The 24,896-nt window shown below is 42.5% G+C and overlaps 1 protein-coding gene across 6 annotated transcripts in view; it reads left to right on the top strand.

Moving 5' to 3' along the window:
• Window positions 1-24,896, top strand: part of TBC1D1 (TBC1 domain family member 1) — a 990,385-nt gene that overhangs the window by 588,598 nt on the left and 376,891 nt on the right. For all 6 annotated transcript variants that reach the window (XM_078678347.1, XM_078678346.1, XM_078678350.1 and 3 more), the window contains exon 6: window positions 15,977-16,068. In XM_078678347.1, the coding sequence (XP_078534473.1) occupies window positions 15,977-16,068 (92 nt within the window). The remainder of the gene's footprint in view (window positions 1-15,976; window positions 16,069-24,896) is intronic.

The raw sequence follows: 24,896 nt of genomic DNA, 5'->3' as shown, positions 1-24,896 counted from the left end.
TTGCTTTGTGATTAAAAGTGATGTAGAGAATTAAATAATTGTAGTAGTCATAGAGGTAGTGTAAGTCTGCTTCATAGTAAGCAGTATCAGTGTCATAGGAAATGTAGAACATGACTGAGCAAGAAGGGGAAGATATTACTATTCCAGGATTGTGAAAATGATCTTCAACATTTTAATTCTGAAAGTTGCGGAAATGCCAAATGACGGGATTGGCTTACAAGAAATCCAAGAGTTATAAATGGCTCTGACCAGATTTGGCCTTGTGGAAACTTGTGGTAGAGAGCAAGAAGTCATTTATTGCATGTAACGTGTTTTTAAAAACGATGGAGATTTTCTTTCAGAAAGTGGCGGGCTGAAAGTAATAACAGCACAAAAGAGTGTAAGCTGTTCATAGGACATCCTTGGACGTCATGGAAAGTAAGTTAACTTTAAGGAGTTCTGAATTTTGATTTCTTATGTTGTATGGGTTTTTTAAACACAATCATTTTGATTGTGTTTTTTTTTCCCCGCTGTTACATGATGAATACCTTCAAGTCACTGTTTTTAGTGAAATTTGATACATTCTGAGAACAACAAAAATAAACCATTTAACATGTATAATTAATGTTCTACTTTTTGTACTTATGATATACATTTAGAAATGTGAGGTAGATATGGAGAAACTGAGGCTTCTGTAAGTGTCAAAGTTAATGCTTACAGTGCTGCACTTCTGGGTACTGTTTTTTTTTTGAAAACTGAATAGGCCTCACCTTAAAGAAACCTCTTGAAAGGACACATCTTATTTGTATCCTGAAAGAATCATTTAAAATGTTAGACACAATTTTATGATGGCTTTACATCTTTTTTGCGCTGCTATTGCATCACTATTGTGAGACATCAGCAGTGCAAAAGATGCACCATGTTCCAAAATAGGCCTCACTTCATCAGCATCAAGATACTGTTTGTTTAAAATATATATCTTTAGGATTGTGTAGGGGACGTATAGCAGCAGAGGCTTCTGTAAATCTCAAAGTTTTTGAAAAACTGTTTCTTCTTGAACCTTTTCCCTTGTCTTTTCAAATTTTTAAATACATGTTTTAATATTTTTGAAATGTTTCTTCTCTCTTTTACAAATTGAAAGTATGAAAAAATATTTGAAAAAGTTAACAAGAATTATAAGGTAAATGTTTTCTACTCTTTTAACCCGCAATCCACTGCTGATGATGTCACTGACTATGTCATGAATGATGTAATAAGTGGACATGACTTACTTCATTGGTAGGCCTTCATATGTATTAATGCATACACTGCTGCACTTCTGCGTACTGTTTCATATGCTGAACTACATCTGCACTATGAGATACCTAAGCAAAGGCAACACAGGTGATGTGATTTTGAAATGAGCAAAAGAAACTCCACGTTTTTCAATTACATTACTTGTGTTTTCTAAGTTTACGGATGACATTGTGCAGATGAACTTTAGGTCTGTCTATGGACACAGAAGAGGTCTGGCCGTTGTTCAAGAGTGAAGTGGACATGTTTTACTTCAATGGTAGGCCTTCACATGTATTATCTCCTCTGTATTCTTCAACAAGCATAAATTTGATATGCAACCCTGAGTAGGCCTCATCTTAAACAAACTTTTGGAGAGGACACACCTTATCGTCATCCTGAATCAATCATTTAATCTATCACATTTAACATCTATTAGTTCTACTGCTTCATTTCTTTAATCCTTACTTTCCTGCGTTTGCTACTTCTCTCATTCCTTTCTCTATTACTTAATTATTCTACTCCTTCCAGTATTTTTCTCAGTCCCTCTCTTCTCATACTTCTTCATTATTATTCACTCATTCTGTCTCTATTAATGTTACTGTTTCTGAATGATCTCAAAATTTTTTTAAAACAAGAACAGTAAGTATAAGGATAGGAAACAGACATTTATGTTACTAGAAAGACAGCTATAGGAAGTAAACAAAAGATACTGTTACTCGCAATCCACTGCTGATGATGTCACTGACCATGTCAAGAATGATATAATATGTGACATGATCAGAAGTGGATTGCGGGTAACAGTATGTTTTCTTTACTCCCTGTAGCTGTCTTTCTTGTAACATAACTGTCTGTTTCCTTCCCTTATACTTACTGTTCTTTTTTTTAAAAAATTTTTTTGGTTCGCTCCTGGTTCGCGTACCGGAGTGCGAACTGGAAGCGAACTAAAAGAAATAGAGGTTGGCAGAGTTTCAAAAATTCTACCAATTTTTTTTATAATGGGGAGGTAGTTCTGAAAATAACTTTTTTTTTTTGGTTTTTGTTGTTTTAAATTTTTTTTATTATTTTTCTGAACATTTTTTATATTTTTTTTGTTTTTTCTGAACATTTTGTAATTTTTTTGTTTTTGGGGAGGGAGGGGGGAAACAAAAATGATTCATTGAAAAGCGCTCAACAGGAGCAACGAAAAAAAGAAGAATTTATTTTTTGGGGCGTTTCGGGCAAACATGATTCTTGATAGCTCTCATTATAAGAGTAATGCTACTTTCTCGGTAGCAAAGTGTTTGGCTGCACCACACGCACACTTGCTTTACTTCCCCCATGTCCATTTGAATGTTCGGGATCACCTCCCTCGCCTCTGGTCCCGATACTTCTTTGACAACAGATCTTCTCACCATTGCCAGGGGATTTTGCTGTTCATCACGAAGCTGGCCAGCACTATAATTATTTGGGTGCCACCTACTCATATGCCTGTGCATCGTATAATTTCCAAAGCTGTATTTCTTGTCTGTGCCCCTTGAAAGTCGATCGTCGCAAATACGGCAAAACACATATCTGGCATTGACTTTTTTTTGCCCTGCTGGAAATTAAAAAAATTGCCAGATGTAGTTTTCTTTTCTATTGTACCTCCTGGGCTCCTCTGGCAAAAACTCAGGCTCTTCCTCCTCTTCCTCCTCTTCTTGATCTTCCTCTTCTTCAAAGATTGGTTGAGCAGGTGGTCCTTTCTTCCCTTGAGGAGGTGGGGGTGGTGGTGGGGGAACACTAGCTGAAGCAACAATGGAAGCCATTTCTCTAGAATGTAAAAGGGTCTTTCTCTCACCAAGATGAAAGTCAGAGTGAGGAAAGAAGGAGGGGTTTTCATCATTTGGGAAAAACAATACTTCTCAACCAATGAAAAGTGTTATTTTTAGGTCACCTGACCTAGCCTTACATCATTATGAAACCAAAATGAAATGAACCAATGAAAAGTGTTATTAACAAGTCACATGACCTGTTATGCTTACGTTACGCGCTCCGGTCCGCGCCCCGGATAGCTTCCGGGTCGCTGCGTTTCGCGCCTCGGTCCGCGCCCCGGGACACTTCCGGGTGCGCTAACGCAGTACGTCATAAGACGCATTACGCGGCAACGCGATACCGTCACTATGTTGATTTCTTATCGGTTCGCGGACCGGGTCGCGGCATCTATTTGAGCTAACGGAAAGCTTCCCGGTTCGCGGACCGGGAGCGAAACAAAAAAAATATTTAAAAAAAATTAATAAACATATAAAATATATTTTTGTATTTAAAGAAGAATACATTTTACAGCTATAGATATTAGCTTTTAAAAAACCAATGAAATTCATTGAAAAAACCATAGGTTATAGACCATATATAGTTAGGAATTTGCATTTACAAAACCTTGAAAATTCACTGAAAAAACCATAGGTTATACACCATATATAGTTAGGAATTAGCATTTAAAAAACCTTATTTTACTCACACAAAACCAATGAAATTCCATATATAGTTAGTTGTACTAACTATATATCACGCACCCGCAATCCACTGCTGATCATGTCACATATGACATCATTCATGACATGGTCAGTGACATCACTGATGACATCACTGATGACATCACTGATGACATCTCAAATGACATCACTGATGACATCACTGATGACATCTCAAATGACATCACTGATGACATCACTGATAAAATCTCATTTGACATTAATGATCACATCACTGATGACATCATTCATGTGATAATACGATGAACCTCTTCAGACTCTAATTTAACCTTAGATACACTCAGTGTAAACAGACACTCACAGACTGTCACTCATCCATGGAGTTACTTACACACCTAGTCAGTCATGCAAAGAATCAATCACAGCTCCATTTTCACAACTATACAGTTATACACACCTTACTTATTCAAACATATACTAAAACATATTTACTCACTTATACAATCCTGGATACAAGAGCACAATGATCCATACAGCCACTCACACATTCACTGGCTCTTATGCACAGTTATTTATATATGTCAACTCTCACATGTACTGTATTTTACATATGTACTTACTTTGACATGTAGCACTGAGATATCTATTCACTCACCAATACAGTCATGCACACAGTCAACCACCCATACAGGTGTTTCCACATGCACTTTTGAACCCATACATCTATGCACAGAGTCATACACCTCCCAGCCACCCACACACACTCTCAGTCTCCCATACAAATGCTTGGGCAACCAATCAATAACCCATATAGTTACTCATATAGCTACTGATCAACACATGCAGCAGTTTACAGAACAACAGACATAATGATGCACAAATTAAGACAGTTTAGTCACTAACCCATGCACTCAGTGAGACACATTTAACCACTCACTCATACAGTCAGTCATGCACCTACTAAATCCTTCATCCAGACACTTATACATCCACTCATTCTTCAATATGTAAGACATATTTTAACTTTACAGAAAAATACAGTCACTGGATGTTGTCATCAGTGATGTCATCAGTGATGTCATTTGAGATGTCATCAGTGATGTCATCAGTGATGTCATTTGAGATGTCATCAGTGATGTCATCAGTGATGTCACTGACCATGTCATGAATGATGTCATATGTGACATGATCAGCAGTGGATTGCGGGTGCGTGATATATAGTTAGTACAACTAACTATATATGGAATTTCATTGGTTTTGTGTGAGTAAAATAAGGTTTTTTAAATGCTAATTCCTAACTATATATGGTGCATAACCTATGGTTTTTTCAGTGAATTTTCAAGGTTTTGTAAATGCAAATTCCTAACTATATATGGTCTATAACCTATGGTTTTTTCAATGAATATATATATATATATATATACATATATACATACACATGCCCACAGGAGGGTGAACAGCAGTCCATCAAATCATTGTGCAGCACACAAGCCACTGGAGGCTGACAAGCGGATTCTGCACTACAAGTCCCACAATGCACCCCAGCAAAATGGACACACCGGAGGTCTACAAAATGGTGCAGTGACGTAAGGGCCTGGAGGAAATCATTAACAGTGTGCTGACAACATGCTTCTGAAGAAGGAGCATAGTAGCTCCGAAATGCATTAGGCAAATGGACATGAATCGTCTGAGTTGCACTCCGGTTTTTGAAAATAAAGGGTTTATACCTCACAGCTGGAGGAGTGCACCTCTCGTTGCAGGGTGACTTTGAAAGTAAGAAATATACATACATATTTATATATATATATATATGTATATGTGTGTATATATATATATATATTTTTTTTCCCCACAGGAGAGACCCAAAAAATAATTGAAGCACTGCCTTTGGGCTATGCAAAGGTCTTTACGGAGAGTGCACTCACAATACATTATGAAGCCTCATTATGTGGGCAAGGCTCTACAATGCACAGACAGTGTAGAGTATGCAGCCTGTGCATAGAGGCAGTTCCTCCAGAGAGCCACGCCCCATTAGCTGGACAAGCTCCTACTATGCAAAGTCTTCGCTCAATACGCTGATTGTGCTTAGCGCCCCCTCCCTCTACAGACCTAAGCCCCATTAGTTGGGCAAGTTCCTAATGCATATAGCTGGCACTCAGTGTGCAGACTGCAAAGAGCCTACTCATTTCATCGACCTAGGCTTTATAGATTAGCAAGCCGCTACTATGCACAATCTGCACTTGGTGTCCAGGCTGTGAGTAGAGCTCACTCCTCCCAGACATGCAAGCCACATGACGTGGGCAAGCCTGTGCTACTCATAGTCAACAACGCTCAGTACGTAGAGCCCACTCCATCTAGGGACCCAAGTTCCATTAGATAGGCAAGCTCCCGCTATGCACAGTCTGAGCTTAGTGCTCAGACTGATTAGATCTCACTCCTTCCAGAGACTCAAGCCCCTACTCTGCACAGATAGCGCTCAGTGCGCAGAGTGTGTGTAGATAGATCACACTCCCTCCAAGCCCCATTAGGTGGTATGTCCCTACGACACACTCTCGACCCTCTCTGCACTGTTCGTCATGGAGTGCCCACTCCCTCCAAATTCTCAAGCCTCCTTGCAAAGTAAAAATGCCTACTATGTACAATTAGGTATATTAGTAATATTTTACTTCTCGGAAAAAAACTAGAGATGTATTGTAATAACCAAAGGTTAAAGTGGCGTTATTGTTAGTAATGTTAATAATGTTTTTATTACTTTTTTTAAAAACTGAGAATTTCAGTAAACATTGTGGGGGCGTAAGTTAAAGTTACTCAGGTAACTAGAACTGCTGAATTTCACTGGTTCTGTATGAGTGAAATGTGAGCCTAACTAGAACGTCATGTAACCTTAGGTTTTTTCAGTGAATTTCTAAGGGTTTTCAAATGTTTCCTAAATACGATGTCACTGTTACCTTAGGTTTTTTCTGTGAATTTCTAAGGGTTTTTAAATGTTGTTTCCTAACTGTAACGTCACTGTAACCTTTTTTTTGTGTGTTTTATTTCCTAACTGTAGCCTCTAACCTTTGACAGTCAGTGTGTGAGTACTTGAGTGTCTCAGTAGGTCTGTGAGCGGGTGAGAGAGTGCCTTAGTGGGTTTGTCAGTGGGTGTGTGACTATCTGAGCAGGTTTGTGAGTAGATATGTGGGTCTGTGAGTGGGTGCATGAGTGTCTGAGCTGGTCTGTGAGTGGGTGTGTGAGTCTGTGAGTGGGTCTGTGAGCTCCTGTGTGGGTCTCTGAGTGGGTGTGTGAGTGTTTGTGTGTCTTTGAGTGGTTATATGTGTGGTACTATGAAGTTTGGAAATTACTTTAGGCATTTAAAAGGGAGAACCACGGAATCTGCTCTCAGCAGAAGATAACAGGAAAGAACACCCTTGGGGAGGAGCCAAGCTGGCGACCGAGATGGCTGCGTAGACGCTCGGCTCCGTGAGCCTTCTCACCCCGCGCATACATCCTGGCGACTATCCTGAGCCGTAACGGCATATTTAAGTAGGCGAAGGACAACTTTCACTGACCGTTTGCTCCTGGGGCTTTTACGTGCGGCAGACCCGTGGAAATGTCCCCGACTGTTTTGCGGCCTTCACGGAGCTGGGACCGGGGTGTCGAGTGAGGCGAGTAGCCGGCCGAGACTGCGACAACAGCGGCCTCTGGTGGTGGTGAGGAGTCGGCCGGAGGGCACCAGAGATCTGATGGGCCGATACCGACAGTGCCGGCCCAGTCCATCTAGCGGAGTGCCTTGTGGGATGTGCGGTAAAGCAGGGTCGAGGGGAGTGCACGATACTTGGCCCCCTTTCCAGTGCTGTGTCCGGGCATGACCAAAGTCTTCTCCCGGAATCGGCGGGCGGCTCCCAGGGAGCGGCAGAGAATTTGTTTAGCCTTTTGGTGGCCCTTCGCTGGGAAGCCCGCCTTGACTTTCGGGGTCCGCGTGGTGAATCCTGTTGCGCCCTGGTGTGGGGCCCGGTCCCGAGGTGAGGTGGAGAAGGACGAGGCCGGATCAGCTAAGATGGCGGATGGCACCCTCTTACGCAGACCACATCCAGGCAGAGAGGCTGCTGTGCGGGAGAGTCCTGGGGTCTGGCGACACGAGACAGAGCCCACGTTTAGAGATATACTGGCTGCGCTAACAACCCTGCATACGACCCTGATCCGGGACGCCCGGGATCTGGGAAGAAGGATGGCCGCCATTGTTGTCCCACCGTTCCACACGGGCATAGTTCGATCTCAAGGAAGCGCCGATGTGCCCGCCTCTGCGTCAGTGATGAGTGCTCCAGCTACGCCTATGTTCGTGGAGACGCTGGAAGACCCGGTTCATGAGATCGCTTTGGACAGATCTGTTGTACGTGTGAGTGACTCGTCGGGGCACTTATCTATTCGGCGGCTGGGGAAACAACGTCGATCTATGGTCTGGGCTGCCCCGGCGGCATTTCAGCGCTTACCGGATGGTGTGACTCTCTTTCCCTTGCTGGTGGGACTGTGTTCGGACTGGAGGATGTTTTCGGGGTCGATACTGACACAGACGGATTTCCGCCATACATATTCGGCTGGGTTTTGGTGGCTGAAGTCCCATGGAGTAACAACGCTGCCCGGATAACTTGGACCCTCCACGCTGCTCTGTATGCCGGTTGTTAAGTGGACGTATGTTGGTACTACTGATAGAAAAGGCCAGGGGTGAGACCGTCTAGGACATAGTGGAACTTATTGTTGGCTGACGGTGATTTGGGGGACACTCGGCGGGGATGTTATTGATTGTGCTATCGGTGATTGATGTTTTCCATGGCTATTCTGATCTTGCTTTTAGGATGTTTACTGTGCGCGGTGGTGGTGGGGGGGGGCGGGTGGCCAGATCAATGGCCCCTCCCCAAATTTTTCCTCTTTTTCTCTTTTTCGGGTCCCTTATTTAGGGCGACAGGCACGCTGCTGGGGGGGGATAGGCCGTAGCCTTCTGCCGGGATGCACGGTGGGGGGTAGGGGGATGGGGTTTGTTAATTTGTCTTTTCTTTGTTTCTATGGCCCTTTGTCTTTCTTCCTTTTTGGTGTCGTCGTTTTTCATGTTTCCTACAGTATGTTTCGTTTTGAGGGGTGGGGTGCAGCTTTGCTACGAAACGTGTTTGTTTTTACATTTATCCTGATTCGTATGCCTTACCCCCAATACTTCAAATGTATTTGCACTATTTGCGGATTTCTTGCTTCATGCTTGCTATTGTAGGACCATGTATGACCGTATGGCATTGATTCTGAGTTTTTCTTTATTGTAAAATGAACCTCATCGAATCCTGAATCTTGCACAGTACGCTTGAATACAAGTTATATCCTGGACACTTGTTCGACCCCGATTTTCGGGCTGCTGTATTTTTCTACATTGATTTGCTGTACTTACGACTTGACTAGCGGCCGGCCGGGGTGGTTGTAGGCCCATGTTTGTATTTACTTGAAGTAACAATAAACGTTCTCAAAAAAAAAAAAAAAAGAAAGAACACCCTTGTCACATACACTACATGAGATATTGCTATTGAAAAAAGCAAGGATGCAAACACTTCCATCTCGGATTGCAGATAACTTTTCACGTTATGGTGGAAATGCAGACAAAACATGTGCTTTGCCATGCGTACGAACGTAGGATGATTAATTCATTACAGAAGTGGAGCTTTATCACCTGCTGGGCTCCTGCTTCCTAAGTACTTCCCACTGAGGTTTCATTTTTGTGGAATGAGTATTGTGCAGAATCAATCCTGCACTGTGTATTTATCCAGGAAGAGCTCACCGTTTTGTTCAACACCTCTACCCATGTAGAGTACTTTTTATGAACTAATTAATAAACGCTATCTCATTGAGTAAATGTATAGTGCGTAAAAGATGGTGAGGAAATGTCTCCAGTGACCATGTGTGTCTGCAATTTTACCAGTTTGATTGTTTCGCAAGCATCTTCCCCAGATATCTTTACAATTGTGTAACTGCAGAGAAAACACACTTGAATGAATTTGTACTTTGCAGAAGTGAGTGCTTCTTTTTTTGGTGGAGATGTTTTAGAATCCGCGATTTCCTGGTTGGCTGAGGCAGGCACCTTAGGCCGAACAGGGACCCATGAGCCCCCAACGTTAGGGAAAGACGTCACCTCTAGAGATAGCCCTCGTTCCACCCCCTTGGTAGCTTAGCATGAGCAGCCAGGCTTATCTTCAAGGTCAATGTGTAAAGTATTTGCAATTACGCTCACAGCGACAATGATGACGCCACAAATAGGCTCCACACGAGTTTCATAGAAAAACGAGTATATGTTTATAAAAAGATATACGATGCGACCACACGATACTAAACCAACATATGCATTGGGGTAAAGCTCCCTCTGGCCTATTACTATTGAGCTAAACTAGACAATCCTATGTAATCCTAATGTCATAATATGCAGTTCGTTATGCAACAATCCGATACTTCACAACATAAGTATAATGCAGATCGTAATACGGCTATCTGGCAATTTGTACTGTTACAGCAAAGCAGTGCGTAATGCAACAACGTTGTAAACTGTTATGCCCCCCTAATGCAATGCATTCGGTCCCCTTCAGGTACTCTGTTAGGAAAAAGCAATGCAACGTGTAATACAGTTATCAGGCAGTTTGTTAAGCGAAACTAATGCAATGCGGAAAACATATATCGGGCAGTTCAGTATGCAACACTAATGCAATGTGTACTTACGACAATCTGTCAGTTCGTGATGCAGGGCTAAGACAAGGCGTAACACATCTATCCGGCAGTACGTTATGCAAACCTAGTGCAATGCGTAACACACCTATCAGGCAGTTCGTTATGTAAAACTAATGCAATCGGCGATACGACCAACAGATAGTTTGTTGTGCAGAAATAAGGCAATGTGTCATACAATCATCCGATACTCTGTTATGAAGGAATAATGCACTATGTAATTTACTCCAGCACCGTTCACCTTGCCTCCGTCGGTCTCTCCGCCACTCGTGATGTTTGCGGTTAGTTTACGGCCAAAGTTGCCCCCCCCCCCTCACACGGGTAAGATATAAAACAGTAAATGCAGCTTCGCACTCAGGCCCCTGTTGCTGCCACTCATTTGGCACACGGGCCGCAATCTGAGCCAAAGCAAAGGCTTGCGCTGCAGAAAGATGCAGAGAGTGTCTCCCTCCGAGCCCGCTTCCCGCCCTAGGAGACGACACACGTTACCTGTGGGGCACGAACCCACTCACCTCTCCTCATCCAGCGACTTGGGCCTCCGATGCAATCTCTCTGAATTTACGGGCAATGGGAAGATCCCAGGCTGCACACTAAGCCCGCACTCCGAGTGGATGAGAGTCACTGTACTCCGGGTGTACGATAACCAGACAGCTCCTAACGAGGGTCCCAGGCTGCACACGGCCTACGCACGCAGCGTTGCTGAGACACACCTGATCTTCTGGTGCCCACGATCACAGGGCATAACTTGCGCAGGTCTCAGGCTGTAGAAAGCACACGCACACAACGTTGCTCGAAACACGCTTAATCTTCGGGTGCCCCGATCACAGGAAACCTCTGGCGAGGGTCTCAGTCTGCAGACAGCACACGCACGCAGCATCGCTGAGACACACTTGCCCTTCTTGTGTGCATGATCACGGGCCAATCCGCTCGAAAGTCTCAGGCTGCATCAAACACACGCACACTGTGTTGCTAAGACTTACTTGGCTTCCTGGTGCACACGTTCACAGGACGATCCTCTTGAAGCACTCAGGCTGCACCAAGCACACGCACACTGCGTCGCTCAGTCTGGGTTGGAACTCCACATGCCCAAGATCACAGGGCACAGCTTACGAAGGTCTCAGGCTAGACCGAGCACACGCACACAGCATATCTGAGAGTCTTCTCTGGAAACGTTTGTGTTCCTGTGTTTCTGAACAGGCAGCCAGCTCACCTCAGGCCCTTGGGGACAGTTACTTCAGGACACAGTACACCGCAAAGTCCTTCAAGCAGGGGGACACAGCACACAGCAAAATCACTTTAGCCTTTCCTTGGTTTAATCTGCGAACTGCAGGTCTGCCCCAAATGACACTGCAAGAGCAGTCATATCCATCAGTCTCTTCAGTTGTTTCTTCCTTGGCAAAGTCCTCTTGACGACGAAGTAGCTCCAGTCTTGTTCACACTTGATCAAGCCATTCTCCAAAGTTCAGGGGCTTCAGCTCGCATAGTTATACCCCTCAATGGCTTTGAAGTCTTTGTGTTACAGGGTGCACTGACCCCTGCTGAAACCAGTTCTGGGTGCCTCCCTACCAGTGACACCTTCTTCCTTTGATTAGTGGGGGTCTGGATTCTCAATCACTCAGCAGGAGAAGGGACAATTGTTTTATAGCACCAGCCCAGGCCTCTTCACCTCAAGGGGCTTCTCCTCCCCCTACACTCCAGATGCAGGTCAGCCTGTGCTGTCTCACCTCCTCCCCTGGGCCAGACCTTCCCCACATCCTATCGCTTTCAAATCCAGCCAGTCAATCCACAACCAGGCAGAGACACGCAGAAATGTTTAAGGCACAAACACCCAGCCACTCTAAAAGAGTGGCTTACAAACAAATAATGCAAAAACCATCTTCAGAAAAAGATGTGTTATTGCAGGGTGAGTTCAGGCATACTAAACTTCACCTTTCCATCTTACGCATTTGGGAAGATAGGCTGGTAAACAAATTACACAGCCTTCCCATTCTATTCTAACGGGCATGGTGGCCTTTTAACAGTGAAAAGCAAAATGGTGATTATGTCACTGTCAGGACATGACACACACCTTAGTACATGTCCTACCTTTCACATGCACTACACCCTGTCCAGGGTGGACCCTAGACCTACCATAGGGGTGTCATAGGTGCACAGAAAGGGAAGGGTAATGTCTGGCAAGTGAGTGCACTAGACAGAACAACATGGCAGTTTCACAAACTGTGCGCAGGCCCTGCAATGGCAGGCCTGAGCTCCCTTTTTAAGGCTACTTGAGTGGGTGGCACAAATAGTGCTGCAGGCCCACTAGTAGCATTTGCAATACCAGCCCTGGTGCACATAGTACACTTTACTAAGGACTCCACCAGTAATATAACCTACCAATTATGGACAACCAATTACCATTACATTATACACAGGGAGCACTTGCACTTTGACACTGTTTAGCAGTGACAAAGTGTCCAAAGCATCTAAGTTGGCAACACTTGTCAGGAAAAAGGTCTAGGGGTAAAAGCAAAAAGTTTAGCTACCTTTAGTCAAAAAGGACCAAGTTCCACAAGATACAATCGTATTCCTAGGCAAGAGGAACGCATCTCCAAAATGGGCTAGAAATGCGCTGGGGGGTTCTTTTAGTAAGCTGTCCATCATCCTCGGAAAAGGGAGGAAAAAAGTTGCATACCGCTAATGTATAATGGGCGGGGCTTGTAGGCAAGTTTACATGCTTCTAGTTTGTTATAAGTTTAGAATACGATCTCTGGTCTCCGCAGCAGATGACAAGAAAGAACCCCTATGGGGGAGGAGGGCTGCATGGCCCCCCTCCCCACTCTGGTTTCAACCACGGGGACCCCATTCCCTGGGGCTCCGCCTTTTTAATTTTTTTTATTTGTAATTGGGATGGGGGCCTGCCTTTAATTTTTTTTCCAAATTAGTAGGTGAGGAGGGCCGCGTGGTCCCCCTCCCCGGGCTGATTTTAGCCCTGGGGTCCCCATCCCCCAGGGCCCTGCCTTTATGGGATGTTTTTATTTTTAGGCGAGAGAGCCCGCACAGTCTCTGTCCCTGGGCTGATTACGGCCATGTGGACCCCATCATCTTCCTCTGCATGCCCCTGGGGAACCCAGTCTGCACTGGAACTGCGGGGGGAGCCTGAAGGCACCTTAATTCCCTGCCGGCTTCCTGCCTCCTGCGGGAGCCGGCATTGCGTTCACAAACAGGGAGCTGCTAAACATACCGCCCTCTGTGTGTGAATGCAATTTGTCTGTTTCCCTGCTCGCTTGACAGCTGGCAGAGAAACCGACGAATACTCTGCTTTCAGCAAGTCGGAGTGTTTTCATTGCTCTCACTTTCTGGAAGTCAAGCATTTGCTGAGACTTGACAGGACAGCAAACAGCTATGTTCCAGAGGTGGGCACCCTGACATAGCAGGAGCTGGACCTAGGGGTTGGCAGTCCCCAGGGCCATCCATGGCTACAGCAGGGGGGCTGTGTGCCCCCCTTCCTTTCATTCCGTAGGGCCTGCCCTGGGGAGGTGGCAGTCCCCAGGGCAGAGAGAGAGCGAGAGAGAGAGAGAGAGAGAGAGAAAGAGAGAGAGAGAGAGTGTTAGTGTGTGTGTGTTAGTGAGTGTGTTAGAGTGTGTGTGTGTGTGTGGTAGAGTGTGTGAGTGTTAGTGTTATTCTTCTTGTTTAAATTTTTTTGAAAAGGATATATAAACAAGACCAATGTTCTAATATGGTATTTATGGACCACTGTATGATTATTTGGTCTTTAAAGCTGCTAATGTGATTTATGGGTTATTTGTAGCCCATTTTTCTGATCTGAATTTTGTTTTATTATTGCCCTGGTACTTCGACTCTTACCTAATTATGTACTATTAAATTCCTTGATGCATTACGATTTCATGATGTGATTAATAGAGAGGTGTTATTTTATGTAACAATCATTAGAGGAACTTGCCTCTTCCATCGAGATTGCAATATTGACTTTTATCGATGTTGGTTGAATTAAGAGTGGTTAACATATATAGACCCATAATACTGTTTTTATAATGTTTCATTATGAATTAGAAAGGTTATACATTTTTACCCCCATGATTTTAACACCTCATTATTGTATTTATTTGTATTTGTTTGGATGTATATATTTTATATCGAACAATGACTAGGAATGTGTTATAGTCAGTTTTCTATCCACTTAAGTCGGGTGTGCTTGTTTCTACAGGCAATTGTGCACACTTACACTTTTTATTGAATTTCCTTAGAGGAGATGCGTCATGTGATCAAGCTTCCAGTGAGGAGTGAAACGCGTATTGGCAGGCACTATGCTTGTTTAGTTTGTGGATGTTCAATTTAATAAAACTACACTGCTGCCTCCACCAACGCTGCGTGGGATTTTGTAAATTATTTTGGAGTACTTGAGGTCCGTGCCTGGAGGTTTCGCCAGAGTAAAGGGGCGGACAGGAATTCTTGTTAGATATAAATATATATTAACATAGATAGATAGATAGATAGATAGATAGATAGATAGATAGATATGTGTACTCTGGGTATTTCCTGGTTTTAGTATGAGAACTGCTCCTTTTTAGGGAGTGCTTCTAAACACCATCAACACTGTATACCTGCCCCTTCAAATGTCTGCTAATCTTGTGCTTATATTTGTGCTACAAACCAAAATGCTTTATTGCACATTGCACATCTTCTCCTAACCCTACCTATGAGTATTATACACTTTGCACAAAGTAGGTTTTGGTAGGATTAGAATATTTATGAAATGTGTCTGTTTTTTTAAAATTAATTTTCCACTTTATTTAACTTTTAAAAATATCCTCTTCCTTCATGCACTCAAACCTGAATATTTTGGTGAACCTTTCTGCACCTCTTGAGTCTGGATCATGTAGGTTCTAGATAAATGAGTACAGTGTGAGAATTGTATTGAAATATTTTCGGAAAGTTATTTTAATAGTGTAGATGTACATCTCATTGGCATTGCATTTGTATGATCACTAGTAAAATTAGATTTTTTGTAATATTTCAAAAGCACGTGCATAGTTTATGCATTAGATAACATTTCTGTACTTGTGGAGTATGTATGCTAATCACATGCATATTATGACTTCTCTTAGGCTTACTGTGGCCTGCATTGTCCTCTGGTGGCTCAGAGAATCCAGTTCTTGGCCCACTGAGCCTCTTAAGCATGGGCCCCTGTGTGCTCTACTCCCAACACTATGCGCTTTCTTTTGTTCTTTGATCAGGTGTCCTGTTGGAATTATCTAATTTGCCTTTTAATCAGGCTTCTCTTGGTGTAAGAAGGCTTTTTTGGTCTTGGTTACTGCTGCCTATTTTTATTTGTTTTACTGTGAATTGTTGCTCTTTTGGGGAGCCCTCTGTGCCCATTTGTTCTGCTTATAAATTTTCTGTGGGGCTGTTAGTGGTTGGAGAGTTACTAGCACCATGATGCAGCTAGGAAAATGATCTTATGATAAATGCTTACTTACTTTACTACCTCAAGTGGTCTTGACAATGAGACTAACCTCTTCTCTTTCATTTTTTTTCGCTAGGACTTCATCCAGCAAAAACTAGATTGGAGCTCCAGAAGCACCTCACAATGCTAAATAATCAGGAGCAAGCTTCAGTTTTTGAAGAAGTCCAGGTACAATGTGTTATTAAAATGAAATGCTAATTTATTGAATTACTTTTCCTTTGTGTTTATTCATGGTTGGACCAAATGCAAAATTTCGTTTGAACACACCTGTTCAAAGTTGGACATAGCTAAAACCAATTGACTTTTCCTAATCACATACAACATTTTTTAATAGATGGGAATTACCCATCTTTTAATGATTCTGTGATCCCTCACATAACATCCTTTTTTAAATTCCATTCTAGGGTATTCTCCTAAGGAGGCTCTGTATCCTTGCTTCATTAAATGTTAGGACAACTCTGTCTGTGAAGTCCACAATTTAGTGGTTAGAAAATACAATCCTCTTGAGGTAATTCATACGAATGCTATTAAGAGATTTGATTTTTGTAGCACCCTTTGGTCTTAAAAATACACTTTTAATGCAGAGTTGGTCTAATCCCAACTTCGTCTCCAGGGCTTAGTGCCTCTTTTTCTTCAGTTGAAGAAATGTATGGTAGAACTCGTCTGGCAACTACTAGATGACGTGCATAGAACCCCATTATGCCCACAGTGCTGTAGAAAACAAAATTATGCCATTGAAAATCTAATCAAGAAGGTTATAATATGCTAGTCTTCTTAGCAGTCCTTGGGTGGTCTGTAGTATAAAGTATTCCCTCCAGTGGTAGGACCCCAGAAACTCTTGAAAACCTTTCAAATACTGCTTAAACCCCCCATGCATCACACAAATTATTCCATTTTCAATTTTTTATGTTTTCTAGTGTAACCATGTCCTAACAATTCCAGCTTGCTCTTTGGCGGTCTCCTTTCTTGCGGTCTTGCTACTTGATGCAATGTGGGGGCCATCTTGGAATGATAGAAAATAGTCCAGATATGGTTGCCCAACGCCAATAGCTATGCCAGTGCTGGCGCTGCATTGATAAAGTCAACCAGTAATTCAAAACAGCAAGCATTGGCAAAGGTAGACCAATTGACTTTGCCAATGCTTGTTCTATCAGGACCCATATTTTGTGTCTTGTACCAGTGAATCTGTGCTTAGACCTCTTTGGCACCAGATACTTCTGGGTTAAAGGTTCTGTATTATATTTACTTTAGTCTCTCACACTTGTATCAATAAATTGGTGTCCACATTTCTTGTACTTGCCCCAGATTCCTCTATCTCCTATTAGAAATATGTTGCGTGTTTTATTCACAAGCCTTTCTGAACACATTTTAGTGTGAATAATAATTTAGGAAAAGCTACATTTTCCGAAATAGTGAGAGCCTATTTCTCCGTATTACTTGCAGCCCTTATCACTACCATGTGCCAGCTATAGGGATTGTTAACCTTTTGACATAGGTAGGGAATGTGGTAATCCTTTATCAGTAAGTCTGGGACTTCACCCTCCTTCGTCGTCATCCTTTACTCCACCTTCTTGGGTTTTAAGGAATGTCTTTGTGTTTGCATTTAGGGTGTCCCTTCGTCATAATACCTGCTATGAGTAAATTGGGGTATAGAGGCAAAGAAAACATTTCGTCTGGAAGAGTTGAGTGAGCAGTGCATTTAGTTTTGGTGGTTGACAAACACTTTGTTTGGCTGTCATAAACACCAGTGTCCAGGTTGGTCTGTAAAATCTGTGAGAAATCCTTTTGGATCTTGGTGAAGGTAGCCAGGGAATCATGGAAGACAATGATTTATTAATATTTGTAGATGAGTCGTTTGTGATAGTAATTTATGATGAATTATTTTTAACTGTGTTTTGAAGGCTTTGTATGGTCTTCCCAGTGGAGAATCTGAAGGAGGTAGACCTGTGCATCGTGTGTATGCATAAGGTATGCGAATTGGGAATATGCTTCTAATGCATACCTGGATTTCTAACAACACTGAGTCCTCCTAAATTCTATTGAGCTGAACTTGACGTGCACATCTCAATCGTTATTTAATCAGCCCGGGATGTAATTAAGCATTATTCCCTACACCTGCAAGCAATACCTGCTGTTAATTTCCTGCTCCTGAAATTATAGGCCTGAACCACAGGCAAGGGCCCATAACGAGGGAAGGGTAATTATCTGGCTAGCTGTCCCGTTCCTGCTACAAGATGGCAGCTGCACCCTTTGCCTTTTGCAAATAAGCCTGAGCAAACACAGAAATGGAGAAAACTGTACTGTTCTCTATTGATGTGGTTGATTGGGCTTGCTTTGACCAAGGCAAAGGGTGGAATTGACATTCTGTAGTAGGGAACATATACAAACACGTTTCTGTGGCACTGCCAGAAAAGAAACCGCACCTGCACAGAAGTGTTGTGCTCCTGCAGGTCAGTGTTCAGGCTCTAACTCACCATGAGGTAAACCGCCATTAAGGAGTAAAGCCTATAGCCACCCGGACACAGCTTAAGCATACCTAAGGGACTGTAAGAGCAATGTGTTGCTCCTCTGTTGACCTTTAATAGTAGCTGTCTCCTACAATGGGATCATTCAGCGTTCCACTCCGGTTGCTAATGAAGTTTAATGTCCAGTCAATGAGAATACAGATAAAATGCTTGAGTCAGGGACGTTGGTGATGATGCAGTGAGACTTCAGCATTGCTGGTTTGATAATGTAAGGGATGCATTTCTATGTTAAGCTTAAGCTATGTGTTTCAAAGGGGGAAATTCACACCTACTTATTGAAAAATCTCAATCTAAGATCTTTCATTGATTATCACATGGTCTGGAACTTGTCAGTGGAGGAGTGTGATCCTGAAGCAATCATCGCTTCAGTGGATGGAGTTCCAATGCAAACTATTGTTTACTCAGTGCTAGTAGTTCTGTTCCTCTGGCTTACAGAAGGAATCAAGGATGGATCATTTTTTAGGGACTGTTGGAATTCTGAAGGGGCCTATAGTGTACTGCCAGCTAGTTATTTTGAGAGAGAGGCTGGAGATTTGGAGTTCAGATCTAAATGGACTTCCACACTACCCAAATAGTATGGCCCTAAGGTGCACTTGGGTTTCATAAGTAGGCTCTGTTATTCTTTGTTAACTTGGCCTGAGCACTACGGCAGTCCTTGGAGAAAATCGGAGGAAGTGTAAATGTAATTAACATTTCCGCTTAACATTTCTTTGATTGAAGAAGAAATAATGACTAGAACGGGTGCAAACATTTAGGAAAAGTATCAAGCAACATGCGCACCTTCCTACCACCCCTCCCCCAACCCCGCTCCAGACCCGGAATGGAGCGCCCCTGATCATTTTGGGACGCCTTGGGAGATGAGTGGATACTATGCTGCAGAAATGTTTTTGGGTTGCTGTTTTGGGTCTCGACTCTGTGAGGCTAGTACAATTTGGTGGGGAAAAAAACAGGAAAAGAACAATATCACCCATTCATGTATATATTGTATTCATTTGAAGTTTTATATTGTGGACATCAGGTGGTAACAGAGCACTTTACAGAGAAAACAGGTTAAAACGAAAATTAAGAATACAATTAAAAATGATTCAAATAAATTTTTACAGTTAACCATGTTGAGCATAGGTTATGTTATAAAATACAGATGTACGTTTTCAGTAATTCACATCTGTTTACCCCTTTACTGCTGAGGCTTTGAAGAGATTTATGTCTCAAGATCATCATCATCCCAGCTTTCAGGAACAAGCGCAGTTGTAAAAAAATTATAATAAACATTTTGTTTTAGGCACAGCGTTTTCTTTTGGTGGTTGATTTTTCTCCCAGTTTTCCATCATTTCTACCTACTTGCAGGCTGTGGCGGAAACCAGTGTGAAAGCCATATTGCAGGTGGATATTGTAAATTCAGCAAGTGTCATTTATGTAGTTAGTGCTTAGTTTTCCCAAAGAAACTAATAGTTAATTAACATTTAAAAAAATGAAAATAAATAGGAAAAAATAGGTGCCACCTATTTCATCTATAATGGTTTGCCTCCCAGGCTGATTTACAAAAGAAATACGCTGTTATGTCACCCAGGCCATTCTTGTTGATGGGATATATAATGTTCTTGGTTGTCCAAAAATATGCAATACCCAGAGCCAACAACTGATCTGGAGTTTACCATGATATTTCATTGTGTACTGACCATGCGTCAATTCATATGGTAAAATCTAATAATGGAAAAATGGGTATACATATGGATTTTTGAACTATGCTCTAGACTGAGTATTTAGAATTGTGATTATTTGCACAGCTTGGAATTTGTGATTATGTGATTTAGAGGAGATTGTGAAACGGTCTTCTTTCTTGCACACAGACTTACTTTTGGAAGCCAAAATTAGAGAAACATTCTGTTGATTTATTGTAAATTTTGTACTGTTTTTAATAATCGTATTTTTCCTATTATAACATTACCACTCTTCTGTTTCTGGGCCTACCGCTTGCTAAACTAAGGACCCCAAATGCAAATGGGACATCAAGATTTTGCCATGAAAATCGACCCAGTTTGGGCATATGGATACCTAGGGAAACCTATGAACCCCAGACTGGTCTGAAAACTAGACACTCAACCCCCAGAGTGGGGTGACTTATGCTGATGCCCCTACGTTTTCTTACCTATACTGCCAAACAACCCTCAAACATTGGTTGAAAGCACACATTTTCCTTATAGTTCTGTGAAAGAAGGTTCTGGAATCTGCAGTGATCCACACAATTCCCACCACCCAGGTTGCCACATTTCATCCGATAAATATGGTACCCAACATCTGTCTGTGCCTGGAGCGAACGCCCACAACAGCAATTGGTCAAAAATTGAATTATTGGAACAAAATCTGGTCCAAATGGAACACGTATAGAGGAGAGATATGTGACCCATTGCCAGAGGAGGACCTAGAAGACTCGGATGACGAAGGGGAGGGGGAATAATGGGATGAGAGGTGTATGAGGTTGAGAGGCACGGACACTGGCAGGGGGGCAGCTGCTCCACTACCCAGCAGTGTGATGGGGCCAGGAGGGCATAGAATTGTACATTATAGACCCACGGGAATGGACTAAGACTTACCGTTTACAGGATGGGATGCCACCTTGGAGGGTTCTGCCCTGGGAGTCCTCAATAAGTTGCTTCCAAATGACCACTATTGCACTACACATGACCACAATCCTGTTCCTAATAGTTACTTTGTTTGTTTGTTTGTTTAGTTATTAAAATGGGAAATCAACAACCAATACTTTCTGCCTAACTGCACGAAATGCCGGGACCTGTGAATGTAACGGTTGCCATTCTACAAATTTTATGGAATATTTCCCTGACGTAAATGTAACATAACCATGTCTACTTATCTGAATAATAGCGGCCGGCCCATTGGGTTGTAGGCATTCCGCAGTGTATTTGAAGGATGCAATAAAAGTTTTTGATCCCAAAAAAAAAAAAAAAACAAACAAAAAATTGAATTATGTGATGTCAATGTAGTATCATTGAAGTCTTCTCATGATTACTGTTTGGTCTGGTCTAATGATGCGTGCTAGGTACACCCATACATGGGAGGCAGTATTTAAATTGGGAGATTTGCAGGAATACAAGCTTATAAGAATTTGACAATAATTGGCTGGAAGTTTCCTAGTTTTCTGTCATGTACATATGGTAGAAAGTAGCATTTTTTTAAACCCACCTTGACATTTGCCCGGCATTCTGGGTAAGAAAATTTGCTGGGATCCATGCACTCCACACCATCCTAGATTTCCCTTGGTCTCTTGGTTTAAAAAATGTCCAGGTTTTGTAAGGTTCCCTGTTTCCAGCTGACCCAGACGTGCAGCCATTCAACAATGCAAGTGAAAGGAAATTAGCATGTGCTTCCTCTCTACGGCCCATATGTCAAAGCTATGCCCAAAGGAGTTCAAATGGCTCTCTTACTTGCCATGCAGAATGGGGATTATGTTGCCCCATGGAGGCAGAAAAACTGCTGGGGCTATATGGGTGGGGATACTGCTTGATGTCAGGGTGACATGGCCCCCACTATATTATTATTATTATATATATATATATTTAAATATCTGGATCGAGTAGCACTACTACCACCCCCTAGGGTGGGTGCAGACTGAGGGCAAACACTCTCAGTACCACTGGGCACACTCTTTTTGAACTTCTAAAAGGCAGGTTACCCAGCACTTCTGTTGAACCACCACTGGTGTCTATATATGAAGCATTAAGAGAGAAGACCTGTGGTGGAGATACGGTACAAGGTAGAGAGGAGTCAAGGGAGGGGTAAAGGAAGGAAAGTTTTGATAAAAGGAAATCGTAGACGAAAACTGAGATCATGGTGGGAGTCATGGTAATGATAAAGCGTCCCTCAATGTTTGGGGGTGGTTCTAGTTTCTCTAAACCTGTATGTATTATTAAGGTTTTTAACAATGCTATACAAACTCAAGACTTCACATATGGAATCTTAACAGAGTTGTTGTGTACAAATAAAGGGCTGATGTACCTAAAGTTTTGGATAAGAAAATTGGATCTGGGGGTAAGGAGGAACACGTTGAGACACGTAGGTCTGAGAGAGTTGTGAAAAAAACTGCTTATCTAAAAGCCTATGTTTACTTTTTGTTTTTCTTTTCATGTAAATCGTATCTGTGTCCATTTGAGGAAGGGAGGTGTGTGGTACCTAGGCTTAGTAGTTCAGAGCACCTCGTGAGTCGTCAGGCTGATGGAAGTGGAACACAGAATATTCAAGTTACCTCTTAGGGGATGATCTGATAAGGGAATAGAGATAGAATGTAAGGAGCAGTAGTTGCTCCAGGAGTTGAGGCTGTGGATGAAATCTTCTCAGGAATAAACTTACTTTTAAACTGCCGCCGTGTTCTTGGATTTCATTATAAGAGGATGCTACAAGGTGGTGCTGGAAACCCTTCACATGGCTACAAAAGGGGGTGGTGATGGACGGAGCATCTGAACCAATCAAACACTCACACCCAGTCAACAGATCTGGGTTTAATCCATCACCGTTCTTTAGCCCACTCTGCCACCCCAGTTCAGACATGGCCATATGCAAATCAGTCTGACCCTGTGCCTCATTGGAACAGTCCAGCCCGAATTGCCAAGCCATGCCTTCCCTTGAACGGAAACAAGCTTCCTAGGACCGGTTTCTGGCATTACAGCCGTCTTCAGCCAGGCTTGCTTGAATCCAGTGGCAAAGTGAGCAAGGGACTCACGTCTGAGCATACCCTGACAACTTATGGCGAACAAAGCGGTACAAAAGGGGGTGGTGATGGACGGAGCATCTGAACCAATCAAACACTCACACCCAGTCAACAGATCTGGGTTTAATGCATCACCATTCTTTAGCCCACTCTGCCACCCCAGTTCAGACATGGCCATATGCAAATCAGTCTGACCCTGTGCCTCATTGGAACAGTCCAGCCCGAACTGCCAAGCCATGCCTTCCCTGGACCGGAAACAAGCTTCCTAGGACCGGTTTCTGGCATTACAGCTGTCTTCAGCCAGGCTTGCTTGAATCCAGTGGCAAAGTGAGCAAGGGACTCACGTCTGAGCATACCCTGCCAACTTATGGCGAACAAAGCGGTACAAAAGGGGGTGGTGATGGACGGATTCACAGGCCCCTTTCCAGTTGGGCCTCTGCCACAGTGACCAATTCTCGGTGGGGGTTAGAGTTATGCTCAGAGTGAAATACTAATGGTGTGAACTTCTTTCACTTTTGTTACAGCGCACAGTATGCTGATAATCACAGTTGGAATTTTTCAAAGAAAGATTACCAAAGTTGCTTTCTTGCAGAAAAGTGCATCTGTGTCTCAGAAAGGAGCCAGACCATGTTTGGGCTTTTTATTAGCCTTGAAACCCAGAAAGAGGCATCTCGTATTAAACCTCCTTGCAGTCTGTGGCCGAAACGGGTGTAAAACCTTGGGTGGCTCCTCAAAGCTACAAATGGTAAGAGTAGACAACATTTTGAAATCAGCAGGGGTCATTTTGGTACATAGCTCAAGCATTTCCCCTATAATCTAATCATAGAAATAAGAATTAGTGATCACAAGTGGAAGAAAAAGAGAATGGGCGACAAGGTTTCATCTATAACTTTTTGGGCAGAAGGTTGTTAAAAATAAAACACAACTTTCGGAAGGCCTAAAGTCCAACAAGCGCTTAATACAAAACACCAAGCAGCACAGGGTAAGAATTAAAGACAATTGTAATTTTAACTGACGAGGACTCTTGCCGGAAAAGGGTCATTTAGAGCATAGTGCTAAAAAGACATGGACTTTTTGACCAGTTTATGTATGTTTTTTTCTCCATTTAAGTCACTGGAGCTTAATCTCTTAACAGAAACATGTGACTCTCCGCAAAAAACATATCTAATTAGCAGACATCTTACAAAGCATATGTAAAGTTACAGGAAGCTCTAATAATAAAGCGACACCAATATTAGATAATCAAATATTTATAAATTTCTTGGTTACTAATGGGAATATTAGCAACCCAGAGCCAACAATCAAGCTGTGGTTTACATTGTATTTACTGTTTTTTTTAATTCAACTCTGCATCACTAAATAATGAAAAATGTAATAAATAGAAACTGGGGTAAATGAAATATATGCATTTGTTTGACATACCAAAGAATCGGAGTTTAGGCATAGGGGTCCACTTTACCACTTCATATTCTGGATAATTTATGGTTTAAATCTTTTTATTGAGAAGAAAAATGCCAAGAGCAGAGAATATACATCTTTACATGTGTCACCATTAGACACTTGTGCTGGGATACACGGCATTAGTCAAGAATACGCAGGAAAGAGAGGAACTGGAAAATGTATAATATCAGGTGATTTTGAGGAGTGTTTTTTCTAAAACTGACTTACAACACAAAACCAAACATTTTGTGAAATGCATTTGATATTTAGAAGTGACCTACTATCCTGTGTTCCCACACTTCTCTCAA

The sequence above is a fragment of the Lissotriton helveticus genome, chromosome 2_2 (assembly GCF_964261635.1).
Source record: "Lissotriton helveticus chromosome 2_2, aLisHel1.1, whole genome shotgun sequence".
In the NCBI taxonomy this organism is placed as follows: Eukaryota; Metazoa; Chordata; class Amphibia; order Caudata; family Salamandridae; genus Lissotriton; species Lissotriton helveticus.
This window is presented reverse-complemented; position numbering and strand designations above follow the sequence as displayed.